We start from the raw sequence: 11,379 nt of genomic DNA, 5'->3' as shown, positions 1-11,379 counted from the left end.
TTTGGTATGAGATATTATTTAATATACAACAACACGTGTACGCATCTAGACAACAAATAAATATTCCCTATCACAACTAGTTTAGGGTCAAGAACCAAGTAATTTCCATTTAGAAATATGGATGTGCTATATGATTTAATTAATCTACCATAAGCATAAATATGAGTCTCCAAAGAAGGTTGGGGATATGTATTGGTGATCCCAACATTAGGGGGAGAAAATGGCAGCTGAAAAAGTAATACATGGAATGAATTATCATGAGTACATCTAGATCCTCGTAGAAGAAAATGTGAAACTAAAGTTCAAGTGGTAATTCATTTGCAAAATGTTGCTAGGAACTTCTGCTGACCCAAAGCTAAATATCATATTTCACCTGGTAATGCTCCAAATAGAATAAAGTCCATGATGGACAGAGTCCATGGCACGCATGAAGCGTAATAGACCAATCGGTTCCAAAGATAAAATTCCTTGAAGAAAAAGAGGAGCAAATGATCAAAATGATCATAATAAGGAGGCAAGTGATCTAGAAGATTACATGACATAACACTTCATAAAATCTCAGGAGAGGTTCAAGTATCTGAAAATATTAATGAAAAGATCTCTATGTTATGTCTTTATGAAAGAAATGTTGGAACCGATATAATATGTTCATCGACGAAATCTAGATAGCGCTAAGTATAGATGAGGATCTTAAGTCTGTCGAATACAGACACAAAAATATTGGCAATGGAAGAGACATAATTCGAATAGAATTGGTTTCATATGAAAGACATGTAGTTCAAACTTCAAACACTCAAAAGTATAAAGTCAATGGTGTGTACAGTCACTTTCATGTATCTTATATGTCTGGCATGACATGAAAACTTGATGTAAATCTAAAGTCTATTTGTATGGCTTATTTGACTATACTTATAAGACAATCCATGAACGATTTAAAATGCTTATTACATATTTTTTGGTCATGAATTACCACATCCTAAGTGCAATTTGTGCACATATATATCTTCATATAATTATAAGCATGATAATATGATATCAAAAAAATTTGCCCCTATGTGAAGATATTGAAATGACGATTCCAGCAAAATCATCTGAAGACAATATATCTCTATCAGGAATGATGATTTCAAGGTGAAACAAATTCGTTCAAGTTAATATAGTCGATTTGTTTATCAAATCTCTACCATCAATCTTTTGAAGATGGTGCACAAGATTGGAATGTGAAGGCTCAAAGATGTGAATTGATTGTCCCATTAGGGGGACTTAATACGCATTGTACTCTTTTTCCCTTACAAGATTTTGTCCCACTGAATTTTTCTTTGCAAGGTTTTTAACGAGACAACCAAAAGGCGTATTGTTAGATATGCGTACTCTTTTTCCTTTTTTTTCCCCACTGGTTTTATTTTAGTTAAGGTTTTAACGAGGCACATTATCTGTTGAATAGACATTCAAGGGGGAGTGTTATAAATAGAATTATATTTAAGATGAATGTCTATCTTTTAGAGAGTTTTTAGAGTTTGTTACTTTGTGGCTAAAGTTACTTTTCCTCTATAAATAGAATGATTTTATCCCATCATAATTCATCCAAATCAATAAAAATTCTTTCTACTTTTCTCTGTAATACTCTTCTTCTTTTATAGTTTCATAATACACCAAAAAAATTTCTATTTTTTTAACGAGCCTGGCTTTTAAAATGCACCAGAAATTTTTCGATTTTTTTAACGAGCATGGCTTATTTAGAACAACTAGCATGAACTTGCCCATTTTGTTTGCCAATTTGTCGGAACACATTGATTTATTTACTCCAGCTATATTTTTCTTTGTTCTTTACTTTGAGGATATTCACGGAAAATTAAACGTTTCGACTCTCACAGTTTGAATCTCGTCAAAAAATACAATCCAATTCACCTTAATAACTCTACATGTTAAAAAAACATAATGTCCCACTTGCTAGCAATCTTGCAATAATCAATATGGACCATTGAACAAGAATTGTGCTGGATGTGATATCAAGGAATGAAGCGAGTGACCACAAAATGCTTACTTGCATCCTTGGCCTCCATACTTGTACTTATGGTCCAGTTCTATCGATAATCAGATGAGTTCAGCTTTCTCTTTTGGAATCTCAACCAAGACTACAATATTATCAGATAAAGTAACTAGAATACCAATAATAAAAAGTACCATTTTCCTCAAGATTGCTCAAGAGAAAATCCATTTCTAAAGAATACGACTCTACCACGAGTGCAGAGTAAAAATGGTAGAAAAGGAAAAGGGAATACCAGGAGATATTATTACTCTAGCCGAAATAAAGTAGAAAAAAACAGGGAACTGGGGCAGAAGAGCATCTTTTGTCTCCAAACTGCAAGCACAACCTCCCCCTTCCCCCAACCCCCCCCCCCCCCCGCCCCCCCAACACACACACACCCAAAAATAATATTAAACCCCTGTACGCATTACCAAAGAGTATTATTAAAATGAAAATATATATGCAAAGAAGAAAATATCAAAGAAACTTTTTTGGCGGAATAAATAAATCTACTGAAATCTCTTTCACTAAGTGTATTCTTGCTTACGCCAATCACGGGCTGCTGATGTACCGGTAAACTGTCGTGCTACAATATAGCAAGCACGTGTAGCAAATTGCGCCTACACAGAGCATCAAGATAAACATCTGGCAATTACTTCAAATCTCCAACCTCATTTGCCGCAATGTAGCAAATTCCCCTAGATGCACAAATACCTTGCAGTGCCATCAGTGGTCATGCAAAATAGTTGTGACAAGAGAAAACAATTTTAGCTCCTCCGCAACCAACTCCAACAGTTATGTATCTTATTTGACCATTTCACAAAGTCGAGCTCGGCCAGGATTAAGTAGTGATTCCGACATCACCCAGCCCTGCAAGAATGTAAAATGATCACTAACCTGCATAATTAAATAAAAGAAGCAGCCTCCTGCTAGTCATGATAATTAAACTGGTAAGGAAGACAAACAACAAATCCACCATTGCCAGGCCCACTGTGTTTATTCCATTAATATTCTGCAATGTGAATATTACAACGTTCGCCCCAAAAAGATAATCACAATCCAACGGGGTTAATTTGTTGGTAGCCAACAGACCTCACCCTTCTGGAAAGAGGGAATGATCATGAGTTAGACAGTGTACAGTTTTTCCACTAATTCCTTCATGTAACATAACTCCTTACGACCTCTTTGAATTAATCCAGCCAGCTGAACAAACAGTGTTATCAAAGGCGAAAAGTGCAAAAAAAACACTAAGGTCTATTAGGCCTTTAAGCGCAAAGCACAAATAAAGCGTGAGCTTTAATGAAGAAAGGCGCGTGAGCTTTAATGAAGAAAGGCGCAAATGGAGAAAGACTACAAATATGTATGTGTAGTCCAAGACTAATATCAATAAGCATGAATACCAAATATAAGGACAAAGAAATTGAAGAAAATTTACGATAAAGTATAATATTAATTTCTTAGTGTCGCCTCTTTAGGATTACGTTCATTGGTAAGAAAAAGTATGCCTTAGAGCCTTGATGACAACGGTGAAGTGCTCGCTAAGTGAGGCGAAGTGCTCAACATCTTTTGAGCCTCGCTTTAGGCTTAAGCTTGATAACATTGGGAACAAATACAGCTAGCAGCACCATTTGAAGAAGTTCAAGCCTTCAAGGTAACGAAAAATAGAATGGATGGGCAAGGAGATTATAAGAAAAATACTACAACTATTGGAGTGATTTTATTTGTAATTGCATTTAATGCTGAATGGCACACATCTTATAAGTTGGAATCAACCATATGAATGTTATGGAGGCAATTCACAGATATAACCAATTACAAGAGAATCCATTTTAAATCCTTTTACAAGGCTAGATGTAAATCCTTTTACAGGAATCTTCCACTTCCACAAAAAGAGTAATTCAAAGGGAACCGAGGCTAAGAGATTGCTACAAGTCCTAATTATGTGGATTCTAGAATGAGAAGCATTTTAACAGAAGTCATAAAGGTTAGGAGTATAAAAATTTCAGGGGGCAAGCGATAAAAGTGAAACAGAGTTCATGCATCCATGTCAAAACTTCCAGAGGAAAGCACGTTTGCATGGTGTCTTGGCAATCACTCTAGGACCATAGCGATTTGACACTAGCAATTTATGGTGAATCTGGATAACCTCCACATAAGAAAAAGAATAGCAGCCCAACGTTCTTTCTTTAAGATTTCTTCTTTCACTGTTAGATATTGTTGCACTTTTAGAGCAGCAACAATCAGATGGCTGATCGAAAACGAAAAATACATGATGAACACGCCAGAGTAGACAAATAGCAATCCATTAATTGAAACCAAGGCAGACTTGAAGAGAAATAAGGTTTATCATATGTCCCTGTACTCTAACCAACTGTATGTCTGTTCCAGTTAGCTAGATAACCATACATAACCCACCCACCCACCCTCAAGAAACCAATTCAATCATGATGGAGGGAAGTTGATTTATGGACCCAGTCCCTATCCTTTTCAAGACACTAACAACTTCAGACAAGGCAAAACATTGTCATTTAGCTTCTTAAGAAAAAAGTTCACTTGCAGCAATACCGAAGAAACAAATCCTAATTGTCAGTCGTGATGAACATGGTTGTAAAACCATAAACTCGCAATTATATTCCAGCTCTTATTTCCTTAACTCCGTTTTCCTTTTCTTATTCAGGGAAGGTGGAGGAGCAGGAATTACAGGGATGAGATTGAAGACTTAGAAATTCTGGTCTCTTTCATTTTAGCCTTCCTGGTACTTCCCAGCTTCGCACGTGATTTTTTCTTTTTCCAACTGTAATATGTGATTATAGGTAATAACAAACAGGAGGCTCACTTGCACTCAGACATTAACATATCATCTCTATGTTTTAGCTTGTTTAAAATTTAGAAGGAAAAAAGATCTAACAGATATAGTAACATTAAGCGGCAAATTTCGCTTCACCTGTTCTTTAGCTTTGCTCTTGAAAGGCATATATAAAGCAGAGACCATCTTATAAGATTCTATAACATGAGCTTGAAGATCAGCAGTTGATAGCAAGGATGCTGAAAGTTCATCTTCCCGCTGTTTCCTGGAGGAAGACTGTTTGTCGGTGGATGAACGAATGATATGCAGAAGCACATGGCCCTGTATTTTAAAGTTAATTAGGTAAATGTCAGTTTTTAAGAGTTTCACGTTCATCAGATGGGTAAGTCAGATGTCTTACATGAAAGGCTGCTTTCAGCACATCATCAGACTTAGCTTGATCCTTGAGCAACACATAAATATTTCCCTTGAAAGGATTGTATGACACTATATATTGCTCCTTCTGTTAATCAAGATCGACATGCAATTCACAAGCATGAATACGAGAAAATAGTAGAAGAAACATTTAGCAGCATAACAAGAAAGCAAGGGGATGTAAGTGTGCCGTGTGCAGGAGAGCTCCCCTTGACATTCATCCTCCCTTGAAAACATACCTCAAAGATGGGCTTGACAGCAAGATATGAGTTTGGATCTTGGAAAGCTTCTCTAAATCTTGGTCCTGCAAGCAGTTAGTGAAAATCTGCAATGAATATGTCTGATGATGTTATGTTCAGATGACAAACGAAACAAAGTGTATTTTCCTTGTAATTACCAAGAACAATAGGTCTGTGCTTTTTCCATGGAAAGCTGAATATGTTTTCCCTTGAATTTCCATCCTGCAGTGTTGGAACTCTTCCTGAAGAGCAAGTAGCAGGAAAGACATCAACTCGGAGAAAAAGATTAATGACTGTTAACTTATCTTACCTTTCCTTCTCTGCTTCACTCATAATAAGTTTTTCTTAACTTCAGATAATTCCAAATAACTCTATGAGAAACTAAAATGGAGAAGAAAAGGTACAAGAGGACAAAAAGCACATAACTTTGCTACAGTTGAGTTAAAGAAAATGTTGGCATGTCCTAGTTTTACCACAAATTTGTAAGCTGAACCATTCAGTTGTGCTGACAGTCAGTTAACAGCAAACAAAATCATGGTATGAAAGAGACTCAATCATAACAGAAAAAGAGGAGGGAAGGAGGAAGAGGGAAAGACTATTGCTAACCTGTCCTTAGGAAAGATTCTACTGCTACTGTAAATCTTGCACGGTTCAGGGTATGCAGCACAACAGATTTCACCTAAGATATACAAAAGCAATAAGATATGTCAGTCAAATGGGAAAAAGAATAAGGAAAGAATCAGACTAGTACGTTAACAAGTGCAGTGAACTAGAAATTAATGCACACTACTTAACCTCTTGATAAGAGCTGAAGACATATCCAAATGAGAGGAGGGAAAATGTCTTGACCAACGATGGATTCCTTTTGGCAATCATGATACTTAATCCTGTCCCAAGCTTCATAAGAAAAAATTAACATAAGTTATTCCAGCTCAAGTACATTAGTAGTCAGATACATGGCAGAAACCACTAAACAAATAAATATAAACTCCTTGTCAAGTAGGAAATAAGCCCTTCAATTCCCCTGAAAGAAAAAAGGAAACATTTTAAGGATCGTCAAACTTGCTGCCTTTGTAATTGTTCTTTTGCTCCTTCAATAGTTTTCTGCTTTTCTGCTCATAATTCTTGTTTCACTCTTGTAGGTTCTTTTTCTTTCTTCCCCTTTTTATTATAGAGAACTCTTATATATTCTCAACAACAACAACCCAGTGGAATCCCACAAGTGTGGTCTGGGGAGGGTAGTGTGTATCCAGATCTTACCCCTACTCTGGGGGAGTAGAGAGGCTGTTTTCGATAGACCCTCGGCTCAAGAAGATGAAAAGAGACATTGGAGCAGTAATAGCAGAGGAAGAACTCTTATATATTCTCATTACCATTAATTGATATGTTGTGAAGAGGAGAGCACCTTATGAAATGAAAAGCCAGTAAAATTTGCGTTTCAATGTGAATAATATTTTAGCTTCAGAATTGTGAATAATCAAGGACCAGACAATGAGATTTTATTGAACACATGGATTGAGAAAGAAGTCTAACCTTTATTTTTGATATCTGAAGATAACAACTCATGTTCTCATCTTCCAATTAATAATTCCAGGTACTTTTACATCAGTTACTCAATGGTTTCAAACAGTTTTACCACCTCATTAGATTAAACTCCTAACTTAATGATAAAATTGATCTTAGAAAAAACTCCTAACTTAATGATGAAATTGATCTTAGAGAAACTAGAAAAGTTATTAAAATACCCATTCCAGAAGGTTCTCCCCCTTGAAGATATGCAGTTCGCTGGAGCTATTCACTTGCCTCTTTTTTTTCCTTCTCAAAAAAAAAAAAAAGCAAGTGAATAGCTCCAGCGAAATTCTTCTTTTGAAAATGGTAACATTAGCTACAGCGAAACTCTTTGAAACAATATGAAAATACAACATAACAGCAGATCACAACGTCGATTGCAGCTTCCCTACAACGTAAAACTTAACTGCCATCATAGAATATAGCCTTTGTTTCAGTTTCTATTCTACCAAAACCCTCATAAGGGGAAAGAATTGAGTGAAAAGTTAGCGAGCAAATGAGTAGTTACGCAACACCACCACTTTAAGAAACCTGCAACAATTACCATAAAGTACACTAGTACAGTGACTTCTTCTTCTGCCACTTATCCCTTTCAAAAGAAGGAAATAATAGACTTCTTGTGGAAATGGCATTTGAGACAATAATGCAATCTATAATAGATGATACTACCATGGCCAGACCAGGATACATTTTTTTTTTTTTTTTTTGAGAAGTGGTCTCAAGAGGCCATGCAATTGAAATCAGAATTCTGCATACTTCCAAATTCAGAATACTTGTAAGATCAGATCAATATCTTCATCACCAGAAAACGAGAAAAGAAGGAAAGGAAGATTAGAAAAGCATACCAAATCAGCAAGATTGCCAACGCATTCCCCCTTAGCAGTTACATCCCCAATGTTTTCCCCTTTAGCGAAGGCCTTATATATAGGAGTACGAGTTGAAGTAGAAGTGACAGCACCTACATTCTGTAAGCAATTCAAAATAAATCTTGAGTTCTTAGTTAACTGTTTGTGCATGCAACAGGAATAAATATGGAAAAGAGGAAGGCGACAAACCTTGGCGACATTCGCTGCACAGGCTAAAGGAAGAAAAAACTGCGGCACAACAGCAGTTACCAGTTCAACACCAGCTCCCAACTCCATCAGAAGATCACCCGCGAACCTTAGCTGATGGGCATCATAAGGAAACAAGAATTGTAAGACAAATGAACTAGGCCAACAAAAATCACAAGTTGAAGCCATTAATTAGATTTCAGTCCTTACCTACCACAGCCCAAACCAAGAAAACAAAATATTAACAACAGAAAAATGCAATACAAACCAAAAGAAAATTAGAGAGGAGGGAACAATGGAGAATACCTGTTTTAGATCATAATCAAATTTCTTTCCCTGTCGTGCATAAAGCATCTTCCCTACACGGCCAGCACCGTCCTGCAAATTGCAAATTCCTTCAGTTTGTACTCATGGAACATGAAAGAAGCTATTTCTAAAGTTCCATTTTGAGCTCTCAGAATGTCATAAAATACACATAGTACAGATGAGCACATATGTGACATTGGTTAATTCCAGGCTGAGAGAATTAGAAGCAATAGAACAGTCTTAAACTTAAGATCTTGAACATTCTAAACTTCTCTAGATATGTCAAGACCCCCCCCCCCCCTTCTCCTCCCCTCAACACGCTCAAGCCAGAAGAACTAAAACTAAGTGTTTTCCCTAGTTCATTGGCATATCACAATTTCCAAGATGGATTTGGTTCAGGTTATGAAGCTTTCCTGGAAAATAATTCCACGTGATTGAATGGGTGTTCCTGCTTCTCAGTAGGATAGAATTAAAGAAACATCTGTTTTTTGGATGACACAGATTCTTGGATATTGTTTCATCTCATATGGTGACTCAGGACAGTGCAAACAACCTACTATAGAGATATTGGAAAAACTTATGAAATTATAAGATTGTAAAAAGGATTACTCAAATAGAGTGCTGGCTGCTGGGAGAAAGAGTGCAAGAAAGTTGTTGAATTGTGTGAACCACCTCATCTAAAAGCTAACTTTAAACTGTAAGAGAACGGACACATTTATTTATTTTAGGTATGCAGCACTCTCTGACAAGTGCAGGCCTGATTCTTTTTAAGGTCAAGCACGTGAAAGTATTTTTGTAGATGGGTAATGCTAAGATTTCCTTTGCCTGCTCATGCAACATTGTCGAATTGTGTGAACCATCTCATCTAAAACCTCAAGCTCAAGAGCAAAAACATTTGTTTATTTATTTTTTATTTTTATATTTTTTGATGAAAAGGTAAAAGAGAGGAAACATTGGTTTTTTTTTAAGCCTGCAACCAAAATAATGCATGTTACTACTTACTAGGACCTTTAGGAAAATATTGGACCTTGTTAGCATGTAAATAGCTTCAAATATACATATATCTGATATGCAGACTGAAATGCCGAGCCAACAACCTAATCTCACAAAACCTATTCTAATTTTTTTGTATAATCATTACCACATTCTTATATCAAGTCTCAACTTTAGGCAAAATATCAAGCAAAAGCATGTAGCTAAGAGTTTTTTTGTATCAGGTACTTGCTGAAACAATTATGAAGACTCTATCTGTACCTTGAGAATCCAGTTAATGGCTATGGCACCAGGGGTAGCTCTATGCTTGGAAACTCCTACTGAATTTAAGAGTGTTTGCGTCGTGAAAACACCCATTGCACCACCAAAAAAGTGCTACAAGTGGCAAAAAAAAAAAGAGGCATTTGTTAATAACCACAGCAGCATGTTACAAAACATTAGCCAAAATGGTAACCAAGACTGAGCTTTTATTTTGGAGTTGCATACCTTCAGTGCCCTCCATGTCATGTATGGTACATAGGAAGGTGTAACGCTGCCAGGAAAACCTTCTGGAACAACGTAGGATCTTATGAACCCGATGAACTCCTGCGCCACATGTACGATAGGAATATAGAAAAATACATTCTTAATAAAGAATTTCTTATCTATTAAGATTCATGCACAATGTCTTACTCACACAACAACAAAAAATTGTAACCATAAAAGTTTGTGCACAATGTCTTACTCACATGGCGATCTTACAACATACTAACAGGCATTCCTCATAGACACGTAATTTAGTAGCTTCAAGGAAGTCATAAAACAGGAGACAGTGTTCTCTCAATTCACATTACAGAAAAGCTTTTCCATTTGCTGAAATTACACTTATAATGTTGGAATTTCAGAATCCTACACTTAAGATCTTCAAAAAAAATGCTCATGACACAATTTACAGAATTATGTTTTCTGATATAGCAATTTGCTTTTTTAGCTCACTCACAGGCTCTCGACTTGATTTCTTAGCTCAATGAGGAAATTCTTCAACTTATTTCTCTGTCTAGTTGAATTCTTCTAGATAAGAGTATATTCTTCACCAGAAAATTGAAACTAATAGTAACGTATGCAGTAAATGCCTAGAAAAGAGAAACAAAAATCGCCATATAGTTTCACAAGCGTACAAATTAAAAAATATTTAAAAGGAAATTCAAGAGCACACAAAAGCGACAAACCTCGACAGGAGCTTGAGGAGACTGCAAACTAACAGCACGAATTGCGTTCTTCTTTAACGGCTGAGAGCCACAATTGACACTCTCATCAGCGAAATACTTCCATCGGCGACCGTCGATCTCCTCACAGCAGAGCAATCTCAAGCTCGAATCAACAAATTGCCGATCATTAAGCCCAAAGCTCGCCACTTCCGGCCGCCGCTCAACGGAAACGGACGGCGACGGAGGAGCGGAGGCGAGGTCGGCACTAATCCGGAGAGTTTCACGGACAAGCAACGTAGCGTCGTGAGACGAGGCCGTTGAAGTTAGGGTTTGAGAACTGGAGCTAGGAGGGTGTTTCAGCTTCATTGCGGTATTGAAGAATCAGAGCATGAGAAAGTTAAAGAGGGAATTTTATGGAGGAAATTTTTGGAGCTTTGGAAATGTCGTTGTGAATGAGTACGAATGGAGGTAACGGACGTTAAGAGGCAAGCAGATGGGGCCCTGTTGTTTGGTGGTGGGGGGGGGCGCAATGGCCAAGGAACTTGGCATGAGATGAACACGTGGGGTGAGAGAGTCAGTGCTTTTACATATATATACGTCCAGCTTGCCATACTGTAGTCAGCTGTTTTTCTCTGTGTGCTTCAAAATATAAAATAGTAGTACTCCAGTAGCTACTTTCTAAAATAACCACCAAGTGGTTTTGTTTTTATTGAGTGAGAAAGAAGTACTACTTTTTTTGGTAAGTAAAGTATATTATTTATCAAGGAAAATATGTATAAGTATA

At 36.8% G+C, this 11,379-nt stretch overlaps 1 protein-coding gene across 1 annotated transcript; it reads right to left on the bottom strand.

Annotated features, from left to right (window-relative positions):
* Positions 2,435-11,130, bottom strand: LOC109228631 (protein root UVB sensitive 6). The gene is made up of 13 exons (XM_019393789.1): positions 10,617-11,130; positions 9,895-9,993; positions 9,670-9,783; positions 8,416-8,487; positions 8,113-8,223; positions 7,903-8,022; positions 6,284-6,385; positions 6,095-6,167; positions 5,647-5,730; positions 5,489-5,553; positions 5,236-5,337; positions 4,974-5,156; positions 2,435-2,899 (listed from the first exon to the last, which is right to left on the bottom strand). The coding sequence occupies exons 1-13, from the start codon at positions 10,959-10,961 to the stop codon at positions 2,834-2,836; spliced, it is 1,536 nt and encodes a 511-aa protein (XP_019249334.1). The 5' UTR covers positions 10,962-11,130; the 3' UTR covers positions 2,435-2,833.

The sequence above is a fragment of the Nicotiana attenuata genome, chromosome 7 (genome assembly GCF_001879085.1).
Source record: "Nicotiana attenuata strain UT chromosome 7, NIATTr2, whole genome shotgun sequence".
Taxonomy (NCBI): Eukaryota; Viridiplantae; Streptophyta; class Magnoliopsida; order Solanales; family Solanaceae; genus Nicotiana; species Nicotiana attenuata.
Note: the sequence above shows the minus strand (reverse complement) of the source record. Positions and strands in the feature narration are given on the sequence as shown.